Genomic DNA, 21,526 nt, shown 5'->3' with positions numbered 1-21,526 from the left:
ATGCTGTTTCCCGCATGCAGTGTAGGCAGAGGGAGCCTATTGTTAAGACACTTCGCTCCTCATATTTCGCTGACTTCTGGAGGCACTGCGTCTTGATTGGCGAAACTTAACACATATATTTTCGAATCATGGCTAAGAACACTCTATCAAGTCACCTTTTAAACAGAAAAGACTAATTCAAAATCGGTTCATTCGTTTGAGAGACAGACATACAGAAATACACACGTCAAGTATAATCCACCTGTTTTCGTAGGGGGTAAAAATTTATTACTCTTTTACTAGTGTTCTTAATACAATGGCTGTCTCACTATGTCTAATTGCGAAAACCAACCGTATTAAAATGTGTTGCGTAGTTTTAACAGTATAAGTGAAAATCTCCACACTCTTATAACACAAACCACGGCGTTGAGTTCTGCCATTCAACTCTCAAGAACTTAACGGAGTGTTTAACAACACACGCTACATCCAGCTTACAGCTTGTGTCGCGCTTGGTACTTGCCTTAGAACTTACCTTTTATCACATAATGTACATTGATATCGTTTCATGATACCCATATGCCTTTCCTGGTGTTTCCTCAGCGTGGAGTAGTCTCGACACGCGTAGTCGCAGAATTCGCATTTAAAAGGTTTTGTATCTGAGAAAGAGAATGAAAGAAGCTTTATTTGAACGCGGACAGGTTGCTTCTCAATGGATCTCCTCTCAATTGGGCAGACTCGTCTACTCTCGCCAGTAGCTATACTAATCTCAATGATAGTATGGAATGAGCGAATGTATGAACCATGAGTTTTATTAATGCCGGCACTAGAATAACAAGAGCTGGCAAAAATCCAATGAATAGAAAAATCCAAGATATTTGAATAAACGTTTATCGGATAATCTATCCAAATACAGAGTTGAACGCAACAATAGAGTAAGTAAGATAGGAAGTAAGGTAGGAAGTAAAGGAGAAAGCTACACGTGTACTCTTTTATAGTATATATGTATGTGTGTACCCCTTAATGTAATTTTAGTATATTTTTATATAATTTTGATACGCGTTTATTTGTTTGCAAACCTATGTTTATATAAATTCATATATAAATTTCACGATTGTTCACAACCACTTCATATTGCATGCAGTGTTTATCTTTAAGTGGCAGTACATTAATTGTATTTAGTTTTTAAGTTAGATTTACTTGAAATGTAACAATGTATGAGCCCTTGGTAAACTCTAAACTGTCTCTTTGTTAATTCGGATATCAGTGGAAAAGCCATAATTAAAGAGTGTAACATACAAACAATGCAAGAGTATGTATGGGAAATACGGTCATCAAACGTCATGTGCTTAGTCTCGACTAATTTACTTTTATTACATCACTAGCTCCTCGCCGGGTACCGCTTGTTGTTTCTTTTTTATTTATAGAGAGATAGATTATATAGAATAGATAGAGATTACTTTATATATACCTAAACATAAAGTATTGCAGTCACACCCTTGTGTCACACATCTAATTACTAGATTAGATAAGAGATGATATTATGATCAAATAAAATAAAAGGAGTACCTGATTGAGAAATAGCTATGAAACATAAAGCAAACAAACAAAACAAACCATTGTAAAATAGAAATAATGTTCCAACATCAACAAACAATTCTACAGAATCTTCATAATTGGCATATATATGTACATACTCGACCTAAGCGGCTAATAGCAGATTAGGCAAAGGGAAATTAGTGTTAATACCCTCCATACCACTTTCCGCACAATTTTCAAGACCTAGTAATTCAAAATTACTTATCTATTGAAAATTCGGAATATTTACATATTCGGAGAAGCTTTGATGCTCCTCATCTTGATGCTGATGCAGTTGAAGGTAGACCTGGTGGCAGGTCGGGTGTTCTGCCAGGACTCGCATGCTATGACGTGGATGCCACGAGGCTTCACTTGCCCGGTCATGTGTGAAAGTGTAAGGAATGCGATAGAAAGGTGTGTTTCATATATTTCGATACATATGTTTAAGAATAAATTATAATTACTTATTTAGTAGTATATTCTAGAGGCTAAAATGTTTATTCACCAATGAACGTAATGTAAAATTTACATAATTTTTATAATAATAAAATCTAGTTAAAACTATATTATTTTCCAGACTAATAATGTTAGACTACAAAAATGTAGTGCAAGAGCAACTCGGAAATAAAGAAAAAAACAATATGATGACTGGCGATGATATTTACGAAAAATTCCTGAAAGACGATTTAAAGAGACCTGTAGGCAATTCCATAAATGTAATTAAAAGAGATAAACATAAGCTCAATTTTGATGAAATTAAAAAAGATAAAACTACCCTCAATTTTGGGACCTCAGACAAGAAAAATAACATCAATCCTTTCTTGAGTATAATTATAAAAAACTTAAGAAAGACGGAGGGTATTTTGCGAAGGAGTGCGGGTGCGGGCGCTCCTGGATATAACAAACAAACTACTTTGGGCAAATGTTGGGCATTAGAGAAATTTGAAGCTAAATTTCTTTTGGGTAAGAATAAGGATTTTTTTTAACATTTTAAAGTGCTGTTGTTTTTAACATTCCAAACTTAGGAAAGAAATGTATTTTATTAATGAAACGAATAAAAATGTTAACTTCTTGTGCACCGTCCAAGCGCTCTAACCGTTGTTGAGCCATACTACAGTACAGTACACAATACAGTTCCCACTGCGCCACTACGATACATGTGCTCATACAGACACAGTATTCTTAAAGTAAAATGTTGCCAGGCAAACTCGTGCGCAAAACATGTTCGAGAAAGTCTAATTTTGACGGCAACTTTTTATCAATAATGACTAACGTTCTGAACAAATATGTCGACACAAAGTTCGATTTTACCGAAGAAATGACAGAGGTATGTAACCTTTCTCTTTTATTTTTTTAGCTACACGCTGTATCCCGCATATAGCAAGGTAAACACTCAATTCGCCACCGCCGGCACCGCCGCCGCGACAATGTAAATGACCAAGGAACGACATCGAGTTCCGCACTCACCATGTCTCGAATTTGTGCGGAAAGCGGAGGACAGAGATCAGAATGTCTTAACAATAGGTTATTAAATATCCAAAACTATAACAAACATTTTTTGAAAATTACCTAATATTGTAGGATAGACAGCAAAAAATTAACTAAAATTATCAAATTTACTTGTAACATTATTATAGATTCTTCTAGAACACATATTTGGGAAGAACACGGATCTACGCAACAACATATTCGACGTGAATAAACTATTGAAGTTCCTTAGAAATTCCTTAGATTTGCACAATAGCCATACTAAAAACGAAATCACTCTAAAATCTAGACATTGCCTGTCTATTCCTTTGCCTGGATGCTTTTGTAGACGGGGGTAAGTTTTTTACAGTAGGTACTATTTGAAAGTTTATGGGTATTCTCGCTTTCTTAACAAGAAGGTGAAGCACAGAGTACGAGCTCGTATATAGTAAAACACTTCATTGCCCACTTTCCTCCGAATTTCTTGAGGCAATCCGTATTGGGTGGCGAAACTCAACTCCAAGCTTTTGCTTTCATGTCTGAGCGAAGAAATTAAAATACTAATAAGTAAATGATCATTCATTTCGCCAAGTGGGTATCGAACTCACAACCGCCGCTTTAAAATCATTGTACCTTGACGACAACGAATTTTTTAAAATACCAAATTTGCACACGACGGTTGTAGGTTTGAATCCTCCCACCCTATTCAAATATAACATTACCAACAAAAACAACAGTTGCCCTATTAAAATATATTTTACATTGCGCACATTGTCTGACTGTAAACGCGACCGACCGACCCCGCGTGGGTGGGAACCTTACTAATAGGTTCCATTTGCCTACCCTGCTATATGCGGGTGTGTGCATACATATATTTTAATTGTTTTTAGGTACGTAGAGGATGACGGTCAATGTGTGGCACCATCGGATTGCATTAGAAACGAATATTACACGCAATATTTATCCAGAATTATAATACATTAAAATAAATATCTGAAATATGAAAAATTGTATATCAAAAAAAGGAAAATATATTCTTGTATCATAGAAGAGGTTTTAAATTTTTATTTTACATTTTTGTCCGTTTGTGTGAGTGTTTGTGAACGCTAGTCTCAGAAATGCCATTTTCACTATTGTACTTTGACAAATTTATTTAGTATTTAGCGTTTGTTTTATTTCAATTGATTCACAAATAAATAAACTATATCAATATAAAGTGTTTGTGATAAAATTGCTATCAAATAATTGTTTTATAAAATTGGTTGAAACTTTCTAATTTTCCAATATAAGGATATTGTCTTTAAAATGATAATATTATTAAAATACGAAAGTAATTGAGTCGAGTGACCTCGAGTGGGTCACATCCTTGTGCCGCTACGCTACGATGGCCTCTACCATGTAATATATATACCATTCCATTCCATTTCCAATATACCATTACTGAGATGAACACATTCAAACCAAACAAACACTCCAGCTTTATAATATTAGTATAGAAACAGATATAAAAAACTCACCAGTATGTATATAACTGTGGCTCTTTAAAGTATATTTTGAATTAAAGCCTTTGCCACATACTTTACATTTATATGGTCTTTCATCTGAAAAAGAAAAATATATATTAACATCTTTATTATATACATCTCTTTTTTATATTTTTTAACTCCACACTGGATCCTGCACACAGCAGCATAGGCAGAGGGAAAATATTGAATATATCATTTGTTCGAATGGGAATCTAATCCTCAACCAGTCACAAAGCATGGTGTTAAGTACACCACATAACTTGCAATGTATATGAAATAATGTCCTAAAAAGCTTTTTTCCAAATATGGTAGGGTAGACAGAGGGGAACTAGGAACTTAGTCTTAAGACATTTCAGTTCCCCACTTTCTACCGAATTCTGGAGGCATTGCATGTTCAGTGATGGTACTCAACAGCAGTCGCATGCTTAAGCCTATGTGCCACAAAGGAAGGAGAAATCACCTGTGTGTGTATACATATGCCGTTTTAAAAGACATTCATAGTGAAATTTCTTTCCACAGAAACTACATTCATGATCAGTTGCGGGGTTGTGCACTTTCTTAATATGACGACTCAAATATTTCTTAGTTTTGAAACTGCTTGTGCAAATATTACATACAAAAGGTCTTTCCAATGAATGTGTTTGTATGTGTTGGTCTAGACCTGCTTTTTCTGTGAATTTCTGAAAAAAATATGAATATTTTATTTTTTTTATATTATAGATAAATAAATAAATAGATGCCATTGTGTCACAGCGGGGCTGCATCTGACTTCCCACTTGAAGGAATAAATTATTTTCATTTATTCTTGTTACTAGAACAAGACAGTGTTAAGTTCTGCCACTTTACATGCAATGTATTGGAAATTTTGCAGAACATGAGAAATAACTAAATAAAATAGCTTCCTATCCTCAATAACTTTATTTTATTTAATAATTTTCTAGAGAAAATGAAATAATCTAAATATAATTATTATCTAATTTACAGCTAGAAACTGTCCCAATGCGACACAACAATGTGCAATAAATATATAACTACAATACATACCTTACTACAAACATTACATTTGTGAGTCTGAGTAGTGAACTTCTTTGGTCGTTTTCTGACTTTGTTTGTGGTAATCTTTGCCATTTCTTTTTATTTAATATATTGTTCGGTAAAAATAAAAGAAAATACGTAATATTGTTTTATTCTGTAAGATCATGAAATGAACTAAAGGTTAGAATAAAAGCATAATAAGCATTATATGTTTGTTAGAATAAGAATTTAAAAGAATCATAATAATTCTAAAGAAAATATTAAATATTAATTTAATCACTACACTTAAATAAAATACATTTCCGCACACATCTATATTATATAGAAGTTTTACAAATAACTAAATGAAATTGCTATACAGTAATAAAATATTCTAAAATATTTGTTTTCATATAAAAATAAACACTATAAAACAAGCATGAAAATATAAAAATACCGAAATATTTAGGTTTGAAGAAGAATATTTTTTTGCAAAGCTCTTATTACTTCTCTATATGTAACAAATAAATATAAACATAACAAATAAACGCAATACTTCGCAAAACACAAGAAGAAATATGCTAGTAATAACGCAACTTTTATTAAAGTTTTAGCTTTATTTTATATATAATTAATAATATATTAGCGCCACATCTTACAGTAATATTTTCCTAGTATGCACTATGCAGGTTCGCATTGACAGTGACAGATATTTTTTTACTTAGTACAAAGTGAGCTTTTTCAGAATCGATTTGTTGTATATATCGATTACGGATTTTTAGATGTTAGATTAATAGATTTTTAATATAGGCAGACCCTGGTAATAGCCGGGATTAATGCCAGGAAGAAGAAGAAGAGATTAATAGATTTTTAAATTATCATTTTAATTTTTACTTATTTTCTAAAATATGAATGGTATTTGTGTGAAATAACTTTTTTAAATTGTTAAATAGTGATTAGTTCGTCGTGACGCAGCTGCAGTATTGGGCTGTTGCGAAGTAGGCCAATGAATCTTCAATTACAATTGAAAAGTAAAAATTAATTTAGCTTCACGCTATATCCTGCACGCAGCAGGGTAGGTAGAGGGAATCTTTTTGAAACATTAAGAGTTGAGTGGCACAACTCAACCTCGGGCTTTTACCTTTTTGCCAGAGCGAAAAAATGAAAACATTATAAATAATAATTTGTTCCCTCGAGTGGGGATCCAACCAACAACCTGTGCGTTAGTCACACCCTTGTACTCCTGCACCACGACGACCTCGTTTATTTAGTAACAATTTAGCATTATTAATTAATGAAATAAATAAAAATCGTATAATCTAAATATTCATAATTAAAAAATATACCAAAAATTACTTTACCGTTTTTACGCAATGCATCAAGCTTTAGCTTTTAATTTTGAATTAAAAAAAAGGATAATAAAAAAACAACATGAATAGGCAAGAACTATTTATTAACGTCATAATATCAACAACACATAACCAATTAATATTAAATTAACGTATTTAATATTATATATTTTTCAACACCAGTAGTATACATTAAAGTTCCTTATAAAAGATTATTAGCTTTAATTTTTTATGAAGTAGGACTTGAATTCGCGACCTTTACGCAATGTTCTCTTCGCGGATACTCTCTCAAAGTAAAACACGCTATATGTATATTTTTTTCCTTTTAATATTTTTTTTTCACGCTGAAACAGGGACAGGGAAACCAGGTGTAAAAACAGTTCATTCCTTACTTTTTATAAAATTTTCGATACATTGATTTCGTCACCAGACCTAAGTGAAAATATTAAATATTTCATTCCTCCAAGTGGAAATCAAACCCATACCCGTCCCATTTGCATTCACACGTTGTGCCCCTGGTCCTGTTCACCACCTGCCCACTTTTACTAGTATATGTTATAATTGCCTCCGTACTATTTCTAAGGTTTTCTCCATTTAAAAATGAAGAAAAAGAAAACTAACAAAAAATAAACAATTATTGACCAATAACATAATTAGTGATTCTATTCACAGATACAAATACAAGATAAAATGGTACCAAATATTAACAATATCAAGACAACAGCATAGGTGCGCAGTGGAAACTTGGCAACCTAGTGTTAAGACACTATGTTCGCCTTAAGACATTTCAGTTACTTATTTACGCTAAATTCTAGAGGCATTGCGTGTTAAGAGGCGGAACTCAACGCCACGCTTGCGCCTCGTGACCGACACGAGGTAATTAAATATTAAATATTTAATTTCCTCGAGTGGGGACCTAATCCACAATCTATTGAGAGTTTGCACACACACACACACACACACACACACACGCACACACACACACACACACACACACACACACACACACACAGTCACATGCACTGCCCCTGTAAACGGGACAGGCAGCTAAAATAAAAAAAATGCCACTACGTGTCAACTTCATTCATTTTCCAGCGCATTTAGACTTAATGCCATTAAAAAAACATTTATACAATGTGTACAATATATAAACTATATTTTACAAATACAAGCAATTATTTTTACAATTTTAAAATATCATTCTACACTTGGAAAGAAAAAAATCTAAATAAGTACAAGTAATTCTTTTAGTGAAACGGACTAAGCACTCTAGGCCGATAAGCATGGGAAAGAAAGCTTGTAATAAATAATTTTTCATAAAAAACAATATAATTATATTAAAAATAATTCATTAGAAGCCAGTGCAGCTTTCCCAAACTTATCGTGCTAAATAAACCCTTTGCAATTTCTTAAAACTAATCACCTACTTATAACAAACAAACAAAAAATAAACCACAGCCTGAATAAAATTAATTATTAAATATAAAAAAAACTTGAAAGTGGAACTTGTTTTTAGACTAAAATAAATTAAAATAGTACTTTGGTTTAAATCCTAGACATTGTTCGCGACGTCGCGACGTTAGTTGTGTGACGAGACGTCATACGAAGGTATAGATATTATTAATAGTAGTTATTTGTTAATTTTAAATATTTGTATAACATAAACAAACAATAACATCAATTGAATTATAAACATAGATAGTTTATAATTCAATGCCATACAACGTGACATTGGCGAAGTGAATAGTGCTCAACAGGCACGCTCGAAGCGCCATAAATAAAGAACCAAACCGAACCGATAATTCAATGCACTTTTTAGTTTTATATAATATTTTTCGAGTTTCTGTTGTATTTATATAGTAACTTAAAAATTGTAAAATCTATCATTTAATATAGCTTATTATAGGTTGATATAGAAAAATAACAGATTTACAAGTGGTAAATGTTCGTAAATAATAATTGACACAATTAAATCATGAATAACTTTTGTAAATTTTAAATAGTAAATAATTAAGTAATACATTGTTTTATATATAGATACATATATATTTTTGTATACATTTAATATATATGAATTGTAAATCTATCCGATAAGCTTAAATAAAGGCAAAACGACTCGTTGGTATAGCTCCGTGCATACGATAGGTAGCAAGGTGCGTAGTCGTCAAGCACACATAGGAGCAAGGAAAATAAAAAAAAAATAGGTAAAAAATAGAAGAAAGAATCCAAGGAAGAAATATTTGAAGAAACCGCCAGCCACCTACCGTTATATAACATTTTGTTTCGACACCCCTCCGTCCGTGTGGTACAAAGTATAATTTTAGAAATTTAATTAAGATTTTGAGCATCAATACAAATATGTTTATATTTTTATTAATAGGTAAATTCAAAGTTCAGCGTTTTCTAGTCTAACTATAATAAACATTTTAGTAAGTTAGTTAGTTAGTGTAGTTGAGTAGGTACTTAGTTAAAATTAAGTTCACATGAAACTTTCATTTTATTATTACAGCACAGCACATAATATAAATTTTAATTACAATTGCCAAAACTGCACTGCAACTACATCCAAATACTTAAAACTTCAGCTGAAGTTCTTTTTAAACCTACTTCAAATTGAGTTTCAATAATTTTAGTCCGTTCAAAACCGAATTTAACATGTAAAGTGTCCATAATTATAGTTTACTCAAAACCAACTTCAAATGAATTTTTCAATAACTTTTAGCTAAAAAAAACAACTTTTAGCAGCTTCGAGGTTCTCACTCCCTTTGTTCTTCTCTCTATTCTCCATATATTGACTATATCCTCCGCCTAATATGCCTAATAAAATAATAAAACCTACCATTGAATTAGATTTGAATTTCTTTGCACAGTCGTCTGGATTATCTGGATTCAATGTGTAAATCTGTAAAAAATATATAATCTGTGACTATATTTCCCTCTCCTTTTTAAAATTTTATTAATTAATAATTAATATAATATTAATTTTATTTGTAAATTCAATTAACACAATTTTGGCGTGAATATATGTATTTTTGAGCTTCACGCTGTATCTGTAAGGTAGACTTACAGGAGGCTGCTTTTTAGGACCTGGGAATCAGATGGTAACCTGGGAATCAGATGGTAAGACACTCCGTCCCCATAAATACATTTCCATTCCCCACTTTCCTTTGTCTTGCTCTGTCCTTATCAGAGCGAGGAAATGAAAATATGAAATATTTCATTTCTTCTAGTGGGAATCTGTCGTAGTGCGACAGTGTGTGATTATAAACACGACGGTTGTGGGTTCGGTGCACACTCGAGGAATGATTACACTAACTATTTTCACTTCCCCTCTGTAATCAAACAAAAGTAAGGCGTTGTCTTGTTATCTAATATGACGCATAAAGATTATAACACAGACAAAATGAGGAAAATTGAGATTTTTTTTAGTACTGAAGCTGCCTGCCTAACCTGCTGTATACAAAAAAACGTAAAACATAAAATCCCAAATACAATTAAACAATGATTTTCATAAACTTCAATTTCAATGACACATGAACTTCACAAACTTCACTCTACTCACCTGTCTCCCTGCGTGTATAGCATACATGGCCAACGCTACATAATATGGCAATGACAGATTGGCAGACTGGCCTGCCACTATGAAGCCAGTAAGACTGGCAGCCAGGGATAATGTCAACGCCGGTTTTGTATTTTGACCGAACGTTAACGCTGTGGATTTTATACCAAGCCTGGCGTCATCTAGTTTATCCTGGAATAAGAAAAAAAATGTTTGATTTGTTAAATTCCACTCTAGTTAACATAATGCAGCGTTGAGTTTCAACAAAACACCGTGGGGTTTCTATTCTCGTTATTCATTATAATCATTTTTTTGACACTAAATTATTTTAATAATAAGTTTGTATTTTTTTTATGACTGACTGTGAACCCTGTAACTGAATGGTGCGTTCGATAATCAGTCGAGCGAGTTATATTTAATTCATCCCCTCCACTTTGATTAAACAAAAGCTCGAATGTTAAGTGACGACACAGAATTGTAACACATATTTTCTCACCTGATGAGCATAAATAGTATCATATAATACTGTCCAAGACAAAGCAGATAGATACAAAGGCAGACATACACTTGTATCTAGGTAACCATTTATAGCTGAAAAACCTAATAATGCCCCCCAATTGAAAGTCGCCCCTAAAAATATTTGAGGGTAATTTGTGAATCTTTTTGCAAGAGGGTATGTTATTACTAGAGCTGTAAAAGAAAACAATATTTAATAAATTTTATTCCACTTTTATTAGGCTTTATGCTGTATTTCACACATAGGGAACATGGGAACTTTCTGCCAAAGTCTTTGGGAATTGCATGTTGAGTGAAACTCAACGCCGCGTTTCAATTAAAAAAAATACTAAAATCATCAGAAAACAGACACTACAATTTTTTCATACTTAATTACATCTACCCTACCTAAAAAAACAAAAAAAAAAACAATAAACTCACCCATGCTGCTAGCGCCCAAAACAATACTATAACAGTTCAATTGTAACAGCACAGTCAAAGCTAAACTAAGCTGCAAAGCTAAAAAATAAATAGCTTGCTTGCTCGATATCACTCCGGATACAAGAGGCCTATTTTTGGTTCTTTCTACCTGTAATAGGAGAAGTTAATTGACAATTATAAAGTCAACAATTAGAAATTGTTGACTATCTTGAAACGGCTGAAGATATCTTGATTCATGGCTATGAACACTCATTTGGGTTACTTAAATATTATTGACAAAACTTAATTTTCGAAATATAATCTTAATAAAATCCAACTCCCACAACTGCAAATTCACTTACCTGAGCATCCACATCTCTATCCCAGAGGTCATTTATAGTGCAACCTGCACCTCTCATTAGACCTGCGCCGAATAGAAACAAAGTTGCTATTTCCACCGAAGTACTGAAAGGTACATTACCGGGAATGGAACCTAGAGCTATTGACCATGAGCATGGCCAGTATAAGAGGTATACACCTGAAAAAATGTTATTCTTATTTCATTGTAGTAAGTCGTTGTGGCTTAGCGGCACAAGGGTGTGATTGTAATGCGATGGTTGTGGGTTTGTTTCCCACTTGAGAAAGTGAAATATTTATTTACGATTTTATTTCTATTTCTTTGCTCTGGTGTTGACGCAAAGGGTGTCGTTGAGTTCTGCCACTCAACACACAAAGCCTCCAGAATTTGGCAGTAAGTGGGGAACAGAGTGTCTTAACACTAGGTTCTGTCTGCCTACCCTCCTGTGTGTGGGATACAGTGTGATGCTGATTTATATGATTGTAGTAGATAGGTGTAGTATTTAATTCCACTATTCAACATTTCTTGAAAAACAAATGAGAGAGTGGGAGAAGAATGTCTTAATATAAGTTTCTCTCTGCCTGCTTTGCTATAGGCTTAATATAGCATAAGGCGTAAAAAAATTGCACCATGTAATACAGCAAAGCCTTTCTTGTTAAATGTTTCTTTTTTCCAATTCCATTAGTAGTTCTTGACCTTAGTGAATTTCATCAATCTCTTCAGCTTCATAATATTAGTATATATTACACTACTACTCACCTATCGGTCGATCCCATCTTGATAATTTAACATATGGATCTATCTTCTCATTCCACAATAACTTTAACTTATTAGAATCTGCTTTCTCATTTAGTTTATCAATAACTAATTTAGGTGTTGTGGTTTCTATAACCACTTTCTGTCTATGAGAGTCCCTTTGTATAGAATATATTCTTATGATATTATAAAAACTTTTTTGGTTTTGGTTTTTTATACTTAAGTGATTAAAATTTGAGGTAGATTTGTTATTTGTAAACTGTCTTAGCACTTGTTTCATTAATGGCTTATAAGATTTTAGTATAGGGCGAAGCATTTTTCTAGAACAACATTTTTAAATTTATATTACAAAGTAAAAAAAATATTCAAAAACAAAAAAAAAATGTTTTGATATAATGGATAATAAACATTAAACACCAAATAATAGCTTCTTTCCAATTTAATGCGATAATTTCGTGAATTCAACTAAATAGGTTTAGAATTACACCTGTAAATTTAATTCTAGACAGTCAAATTAACAATATCAAATATTACTTAAGGAAAATTATTTCAATATTATGACGTAACACTAACAAATAACATAAAAAATATTATTTTACCTTTAATCAAAATCAAAATAATTGCGCTGACCTTGGATTTTATTTTAATAATTAAGAAACAAGGGAAAAAATATCTTTAAAGTGAATATTTTTTGCACAAGGTTATGTTAAATCACATGAGTAGTGAAAAAAATTCATTTTACATAAAGATAAAAACATATTTAAAACTACAAATACAATAAATGACGCCTTTTTTATATTTTTATATAATATTTTCATTAAGTTTACACAAATTTTATGTAATTTTATTCACTTTAAATCGAAATAACCGCGTATTTCTCACATTTTTGATCCATGACGGCAAAGTGTCAAGCAATGCAAGTGGGGAGTGACAAGGACCACAGATTATATATTTCTGTTTTTACTAACATAAAAGGTAAAACACTAATTAAAACATGCCTGCAATTTTATTCAAGCTTCTTTAAGATATTACAGTGGTTGTACACTAGGCACGGTACCACGAGCAAGGAGATTCCAAGATATTCCAAAATGTTACATTGTTTATGTTTAAAAACTTAGAGATAATGCAACATCACCTTAACACCTCTTTAAAACAAAAAACTCAACTTTAAATCATTTAGAACATTATAATTAAAAAAAAAATAGATTTAGCAAATTAACAATTTAATGTCTTTTTAAGACCAGATTGCATAGAGATGAAGAAACACAGTGTAAACGTTGTGCAGATCGAACCGATCTTTTCCAATGAAGATAAAAATGATGTTTGTCCTTCAGTGTCGAAAAATGGTTGAAGTGGTTGATAAGCAAATGAAAAATTAAAGTAATTTATTTACATCAGTCCAGGGACTGCTGTTTGCCACTATAATAAAAATAGAAATGGCTCTAAACGAAAATGAGCGGATCTAGAAGAATTATCTTCTTCTGATTTTATTTTGGTATATTATTATGTACTATGTCCCATCACCGTACTGAGTACCGAATAAAAACCATTGCATTCGATTTAAACAAATTGAATATATATTTAATCAATTCACTTTCGGAATTTGAAAGTTCCTTAAACTTTCCGGAGCGACGGTAGAGTATTGGTGGTGGTGGTGAGGCATGGTCGTGTCAGTGGAACCAGATTCAGTGTTTGTTGAACTTTCAGTTGTCGATGTTGCCTGTGATCAATTAACACATAATATATTGAATTAATGCTCGATGTATATAAATATACGCACTCTTTCGTCTAGTTCCGAGTAGACCAGAACTACTAGACATAGAAAGTTTAATTTAGTCCTGTAGGTAGGCTAGGAGTGTAGGGGGCATCAAGAGATTACTATGGAAATGGGGGAAAACGGCTTTTTGCTTTATAGTGATAAATAAAGCAAAAAGCCGTTGTTGTTTTTGTGTTAGTGAGCAAGAAGGAAAAAAAGGATTCTTCATTTTAGGTCCTCCACTCAAACAAAATTGCGGGTGACTAAGAGTCGCTATTATATATAGTAACGTCACGCGTCTGCCTACCCTGTTATATGAGGTTCATAGCGTGAAATTGAGAGAGAAACATCGTACCACATGCACGTGTTCTTTTGTGGTCTTCGTTGGTTGATCGCCACCATCGGGCAACTTGGTTGAATGTTTCTGGGTACCATCTGGCAGCCATCGATCCATTAGGTCATGGACAGCTTTTCTAAAATACGATTTAATATAATATTATAATTTATACTAATATTAGAGGCCATGGCGCAACGTAACGCTTGACAGACTAAGGTAAGTGACGGTAACTTCGTGATAGTACGTGGTTTCGTGAGTTTTGCTTCTGGCAAAAATAATAAGCAATTTAAGTATTATTTACGGAAACTATATATTGGTATATAATCTTTATACTTTCAACTGTCTAAAAACTAAGTAACAATATTTTAATGATAAAATTGAGCGTATAGCGACATTTTAAACGCAGAGTTGCCTACAAACTGCATTGTAACGTGTCTGCGATGCTTGCGACCGTAAGACTAGCGTAAGAATTTCTTAAGGTTGTAGAAAGACAAAGGTAAATTATTCGAATAAAACATCGAATATATGCTTTTTTGTATTCTATAAAAAAACAATTTATTGAAAAAAAAAATAGATGGAAGCATAAAATTCTTTTAAAATTGCAATAAATCGATTCACGAAATAGCAGACATTTTATTTATCAAGTGTCCGCTATTTCGTGTAACTACCGAATTAGGGAAATCTTAGATACTTTTTAATAAATTTATATTTATGTTATAAATAAGATAATTTAAATTTATAGCTTAAAATCAGTTACTGTATTTATTAAAGTTTCTCGTGATCGAAATTCGGTATATGTTTTGTCCACTTAAATTTCTATATTACTATTTTAAAGGTAACCTGAATTGGTAATTTTAAGCTAAATTCGTATAGGTACTGCCAATGTAATTTTATTTTTTAATCAACCTTTATAATTTATTTTTGTGTATTTTATCGAATATACGTGGTAGTTAATGATTACTTTACATAATGTAAAAAATACTGAATAAACAGAACTGCGGAAGTTACTAAAATCAGTAACACGAAATAAGATCCCCTACATTTCATTATTTTCTCTAACTTCGTGACAAATAAATCTACGTAAAATCAGCACATTGACTTCTTTGTCTTTGTTAATAGTGTTTATCTTAGTCTTGTTATAAGTCTAAATAAAGATCTTTTTATTTTTTCAAGAATTTTTCAGGAATATAATATATACCTACTAAACACAAAACGCCGTACAAACTGGTTGCGAAAATATATAGTTCTATAAACTGGCATACCTAGCTTCAAAAAAATTAAGTTGAATTTTGAGTTTTTTTATATATTTTTTATAAAAAAAATATATAAACGTTCAAAAATGTAGTTTTTTTAAAACTGAGCTTATATAATTTGTAAATTATAAAAGTTGGGGCTACTCGTGGCGCAGGAGTACAAAGTGTGACTGTAAAACCGACTGGTTGTGGGTTCGATCCCCACTCCAGGAGATGAAAATAGGAATAGTATAGAAAATAGAAAATATTTATTTAAATTTATATTTCAGGCAAAGCACGGCGTTGAGTTGTGCCACTTAACATGCTGTGACTCCGAAATTCCGCAGAAAGTGGGGAACGGAGTGTTTTAAAAACACTAGGTTCCTACCTATCTACCTACCTACCTATCTACCTACCTACCTACCTACCTACCTACCTATCTACCTACCTATCTACCTACCTACCTATCTTCCTACCTACCTACCTAGGCCTATCCTGCTGTGTGCGGGATACAGCGTGAAGATGATTTAATTTGATTTGATTTTTTTAATGAAAGTTTTAATGTCGTTAAGCTGATCTACCTATTTTTTTTTATTTACAAATTCTTTACAATCCAAACCAATAAAGGTGTTAATTTTTTTTATTATAAAACCTCACTCGCGAGGTAAAAACTTGTGACCCGAAATAGGGGACACAAACTCACGAAGTTAGAAACAGAGCTAAATTTTATCACGAAGTAGGGTTCAAATTAGAGGTCCACAAATAAATTAATATAAAAATTAAGCTTAAGTTAAACCGCATAATTCACACATTAAATTACTGTCAAAAGACCCACTTTGATCACACTAAAATTTGCAAATTCATATAACCTTTAATAATGTATTTACAATAGTTTAACTCTGACCTTGACCTACCTTAATTCTGACCAGGGTAACGAGACAAGGTCACAAACAATCTGCAGTGCGTGGGAAAAGGAATGTTTTACTATATTAAGTAACCTCTTCTTACCCTGCTCTGTTCCGAATACGGCGTGAAGCTGAAAAATGTAATATACTCGTAATTCCCATAAAGTTTAAGAGTTTATTTGTTTGTTTGAATTAAAAAATATGTTTTTGTTGAAATCATTTATTATTGGCGTTGTGCGTACAGTCGGTACGCCGGTACAGTCAAAGACTAGAACGTCCTGCGAACGCGTCATACGCTACTCTTAATTATTTAATTTGACCACGCGGGCGAAGCCGCATGTAAAAGATAGCATAATATATGTAGAATCAATGTTAATTAATTGAAACTCACCCACTATATTCGAAAGCCAAATCTTTTATTTTATTTCTTTCTTCGAGCGTAAGAACGGAATGGAGTTTATTATAACTATCTAGAAAATTGACAGGAGACTCATGTTGTCTTCTTTTTGCTATTGTTTTTCGTTTTTTAAATTTAATTGTATATCTAAAAATTGGAATAACAGAAAAATCGTATTTAACAATTTATAAGCCTTTGATTACAAACTGCACTACGTTATACCACCCTACCCTATCTTATTGCTTCTTTTTCCGTATAAAGCTAGTTTTTAGCTTTTTGAAATTGTGTTAAATACAACGTGAAATGTCCCCACTTTCCGAGAAATTCTGAATCGAGTGGCGGAACTCAACGCCGCGCCTTGCCTTGTTATCAGGGCGAGGAAATTAAAATAATAAATATATAATTTTCTCGAATGGTAATCGAATCCACAACCTATCACTTTTGATCTATTCCCGGTGTTCCGCCGCATTCTGGAGGCATTATATATAACTATACATAGATACATAGATTTTTACCTTTTAAATGGTGTTTGTGATCTTAAGAAGCTCTTAGAGGTATTCAGTTTAATGACTGGCAGAACTGCCACCAACAGATCTGACAAGCGCAAGTTGAACATTTGTTCGTGGACTTCAGTCAGTTGTTGCTTCAAGCTCTGCATCTAAATTTAACAGACATAACTCCTCGTTCATCTTTTATTTTTAGCTTGTTTTGGCACAATCACACGCTTGTGTCTTGTGCATTTGTGATGTGATGTCGTAAAACATGGTCCTCTCTGCCCATCCTGTATGCGGGGCCAAGCGTGAAACTGGAAAAATATAAGAAAACTTACTTGACTCTGCAATATCTTCAAATATTCGGGTGTCTTTCTAAACTTTTGGACTACAGTTGAGAAGCTGGCACCGTATAACTTGTGGGCTTCCTCTTCTATATCATATTTTCTGCACTTACATTCTATGGCTAAAACTAAAAATATTTCATACTATCTTTTAACCGCAGCTTGGAAATAACTAGTCATTGAGTATGAACATCACACATTCTAAGTGCCCGAGGTAACATTGTGTAAAGCTAAAATAACTTACCAGTTAAAATATAAATAAACTTTACTCCTTTCATGTTTTACAACAAAATTACTTTGGAAATTGAAATACATTATACCACACAATAACATTTTTTTAGTTTATAAAATTTTACACTGTATATTGATTCTCTTTTTAGGGTTCCGTACCTTTTAACGTAAAAAAAGGAACTCTTCTAAGATCACTTTGTCATCCGTCTGTCTGTCTGTTAAGAGCCTTTATGTCAGACAAGCTTGGAGATATCGAGTTGAAATTCAAAGTATACACTCAAGTACAGGCTGTACTCTACGGCCTCATGATTTCCTGAAAAAATGATATTTCTACATTTACTTAAAAAAAGTTATAGTGGATTATATAGCAAAAAATGTGTATTTCGACACTAAAGAAGGAATCAAAATTCAAAAAGGGTATTTCCGGTTTATTTACAATTATAAAAATTTTTGTACGGAACCCTCGGTGGGCAAGCCCGACTGGCTCTCGTCTGGTTTGTATAATATATACATATATACTTTAAAACTAAAAGAGACGTCTTTTTATACAAAGCGCTATAGAATAGCTCGGAGCTATAAATTTTATATGAGTGGCTTACTAGTAACTTCTGAAGAGTTGCACTATTCAGATCCTGGCTCCATCATCCGACTCTTGGAGATCAGCTCTATGCACATGTCCTCACATTTGTAATACTAGTAAGGAGGACTCGTTACTAATATTACAAATTTATTAAATCACAATATTGTATTAAAGGAGTAGGAGAAGGTTCACGAAATGATTCAGTATTAAAATGATAAGTAAAACAAAATGACAAGTTAAACAATAATTATTTATCATCATATATTCCCTTTTTAACTACATAAGGTACATGAGTTCGACCAAATGAAAATACAGCTTTTTCATTTAAAGGTTTTCTATAAGCAAAGTCAGAATTAGGTTTATTATTGCTTTGTTTAAAATCATCAAATGATTTCATTTCATTGAATGTCTTTGATTTTGCCTTGTTTTTCATAATTTTATTATTGAAGGGTCTACGACTTATTCTTTCAACGCTGTTTACATCTGATTCAATATCTACATTTAATTTGAAATCACCACTTGTAAATCTGTCTTTGTGTCTTTTATTATTTTTGTCATATTTCTTATTCCGTTCATTTAAATAATCATTGTCATCATCTAAATTATATTTTTCTTGGAACATTTTTTTTATTCTAGAATTATCTTTTCTTGTTTCTTTTATATGTTCAATCTCGTCTAACTTATATGACTCATTATCTTCTGAATTTTGTTGGGCATCTAGAATAAAATAAATTGTTTTATATATTAATAACAGAGGTACAGGCGTGAAGCTTTTGTAGTTATTTTACGATAGTACTTTATTTTATGTATATTTTTACATACCCAGACGGAGAATTGCTTTTTTAATGTTCTTCAAATTATCCTTCATAGAGTATTTGTTATATTCGCTGAGATCTGCGCTTGGATTATAGTTTATCGGATAACTAAAATTTTAAGATAGGTGATAAGTTTCATCTTAACTATGATACGATACCCGGTGGTTGTGGGTGCGATTGCCATTAGAGGGAACTTCATTATTTCCATTTTCCTATTTTTGGGAGAATTCCTCATTCAACACGCCTTCCGGCAGAAAGCTGAGAACGGAGTTTTGACATTACACTAAGTTCTGTTTTAGTGTCACGCTGTATCCCACACGTGGCAGGGTAGTCTGAGAGAATCGGGGAACTTAGTGCTAAGATACTTCTGTTGCCCACATTCCTCCGGATTCTTGAGATATTGCGTGTTGAGTAGCGGAACTCAACGCCGAAGCCGACTCAATTATTTACTTAAAATGAAAATATCCTTAGTGATTGAGCAATCATACTCACGAAATTTTAGCTTTCAAATAGTTCTTATATTCATCTAAAATTTCAGGATTTTTTATAAAGTACAATCTAGAACCATCGTGAACGGAATTGATGGTGCTATCCTTTTCTTTTGCAGATATTTTATAACTTTTCTTCAATAGTAACAGTATTTCTTGTAAAATTTCTTCTTTTTCCGCATCGTTCAAATCATTGTCATCTGGTGATATTGACATTGATTTATTTTAAGTCTTAAATATTGATTGCCTGAGGCTCGCATGTCCCCAAGCGTGTGCTTGTAAAGGCAATTGTGGGTTCGATTCTTACTTGTGGAAATTAAAAATTTTAATTTAGGCGAAGCCCGGCATTTAGATCCGCCACTCAACAAGCAATGCCCCGATAATTCAATGCAAAATTTATTTGATAAAAACATAACCCCTCCTTTTGAGCTCCGCCGCATTCGGATAAAAGTTGGACTAAAAGTTTCGCAAACTCTGTTTTCTTTCTTTACATTTTATCTCAAGCCCAAATATTGGCCTACAGATTTCCTCTGCCTTTCCTTCTATTAGCGGGATACAGTGTGATTCTATATGAAAAATTATTTAAAAATACAAACATTTACCTTCTTTTCTATCTCCGTCGTCTATGTCACTGTTATCTTCTCCATTTAAAGCTTTGATAACGTGAACCAGATGATTTCTATTTTCATTTGATACAATGTTAGAGTAATGCGCTTCCAATCTATATACAAATGCTAAAAACACGAAGGAATTCAAATTATTATTATTCATGCATATATATGTGTATTGTTTGGAGAATTACTTAATCCAGTTGAGGCCCTCGTGGCGCAGTGGCACAAGCTCGTCCGTTGTGGGTTCGGTTCCTTATAATCTCAGATTTAATATTTTTATTTCTTTGTTCTAGTAATCAGACATAACGCAGCGTCGAGTTCCGCTGGTCATTATGCAAGAACATGGAATGTCTCGGAACTGATGGACTGAGTGTCTTCTAGGTCTAGGGGTTCTAGGTTCCTTCTACCTATCCTTCTGCGGTATACAGCTGGAAGCTATAAAAAATTAAGAAAATCTTACCGCAAAATACTAAAGTACAAAGGAGCATTTCTTCATAAAGTGAAACATTTTAATATTACCTATATCTTGATACAATAATAATTTCGTCATTCGTATATTTATATTCAGTAATAAAATTTATATTCCTAATAAAATATTGTGTGAGGCCGTCGCAGCGAGTCGGTTGTGGCTTGGGCTCTCACTCTCTCTGACTAAAGGATTATAGAATCAAAGCATTAAAAGATTAAGAAAATATGGAATCCCACAATTGTAGACAGATATAGAGTTCTTGAACGTCGAATAATAATGAACAAGGATCTTTATTTAACTAACTTCTGAAAGAAAAGTAGGTTATAAATTCGAGTGTATTTTTTTAAAGGAAAATTGTAAACGAGTGTGAAG

General features: G+C 32.6%; 5 protein-coding genes across 11 annotated transcripts in view; 1 reads left to right on the top strand and 4 right to left on the bottom strand.

Annotated features, from left to right (window-relative positions):
- LOC146538701 (uncharacterized) overlaps positions 1-21,526 on the bottom strand; it is a 178,520-nt gene that overhangs the window by 6,906 nt on the left and 150,088 nt on the right. The window contains exons 1-5 of one of the 7 annotated variants that reach the window (XM_085187270.1): positions 6,221-6,279; positions 5,592-5,736; positions 5,008-5,227; positions 4,539-4,622; positions 512-635 (exon numbers count right to left, since the gene is read on the bottom strand). In XM_085187270.1, the coding sequence (XP_085043396.1) occupies positions 512-635; positions 4,539-4,622; positions 5,008-5,227; positions 5,592-5,675 (512 nt within the window). In that variant the 5' untranslated portion in view covers positions 5,676-5,736; positions 6,221-6,279. Of the gene's footprint in view, positions 1-511; positions 636-4,538; positions 4,623-5,007; positions 5,228-5,591; positions 5,757-6,018; positions 6,280-21,526 lie in introns of those variants that run through there. The other 6 variants (XM_085187269.1, XM_085187274.1, XM_085187276.1 and 3 more) reach the window with 6 other exon arrangements.
- LOC146538710 (uncharacterized) lies at positions 1,823-4,071 on the top strand. The gene is made up of 5 exons (XM_085187322.1): positions 1,823-1,968; positions 2,132-2,517; positions 2,757-2,881; positions 3,192-3,376; positions 3,912-4,071. Exons 1-5 carry the CDS (start codon positions 1,823-1,825, stop codon positions 4,003-4,005), a joined length of 936 nt encoding a protein of 311 aa, XP_085043448.1. The 3' UTR covers positions 4,006-4,071.
- On the bottom strand, positions 6,998-13,386 carry Coq2 (ubiquinone biosynthesis protein COQ2, mitochondrial). The gene is made up of 7 exons (XM_085187321.1): positions 13,098-13,386; positions 12,502-12,818; positions 11,747-11,922; positions 11,406-11,553; positions 10,966-11,159; positions 10,473-10,661; positions 6,998-9,812 (listed from the first exon to the last, which is right to left on the bottom strand). Exons 2-7 carry the CDS (start codon positions 12,812-12,814, stop codon positions 9,633-9,635), a joined length of 1,200 nt encoding a protein of 399 aa, XP_085043447.1. The 5' UTR covers positions 12,815-12,818; positions 13,098-13,386; the 3' UTR covers positions 6,998-9,632.
- On the bottom strand, positions 13,510-17,923 carry LOC146538708 (uncharacterized). The gene is made up of 4 exons (XM_085187327.1): positions 17,641-17,923; positions 17,120-17,272; positions 14,610-14,727; positions 13,510-14,218 (listed from the first exon to the last, which is right to left on the bottom strand). Exons 1-4 carry the CDS (start codon positions 17,781-17,783, stop codon positions 14,084-14,086), a joined length of 549 nt encoding a protein of 182 aa, XP_085043453.1. The 5' UTR covers positions 17,784-17,923; the 3' UTR covers positions 13,510-14,083.
- On the bottom strand, positions 18,776-21,509 carry LOC146538707 (uncharacterized). Its single transcript, XM_085187323.1, has 4 exons — positions 20,677-21,509; positions 20,079-20,274; positions 19,594-19,694; positions 18,776-19,488 (listed from the first exon to the last, which is right to left on the bottom strand). The coding sequence occupies exons 1-4, from the start codon at positions 20,843-20,845 to the stop codon at positions 19,019-19,021; spliced, it is 936 nt and encodes a 311-aa protein (XP_085043449.1). The 5' UTR covers positions 20,846-21,509; the 3' UTR covers positions 18,776-19,018.

This window comes from Heliconius melpomene, chromosome 6 (assembly GCF_056956725.1).
Source record: "Heliconius melpomene rosina isolate 202511_hmr_F chromosome 6, ASM5695672v1, whole genome shotgun sequence".
Lineage (NCBI taxonomy): Eukaryota > Metazoa > Arthropoda > Insecta > Lepidoptera > Nymphalidae > Heliconius > Heliconius melpomene.
The sequence above is the reverse complement of the archived record's forward strand: the minus strand, read 5'-3'. Positions and strand labels throughout refer to the sequence as shown.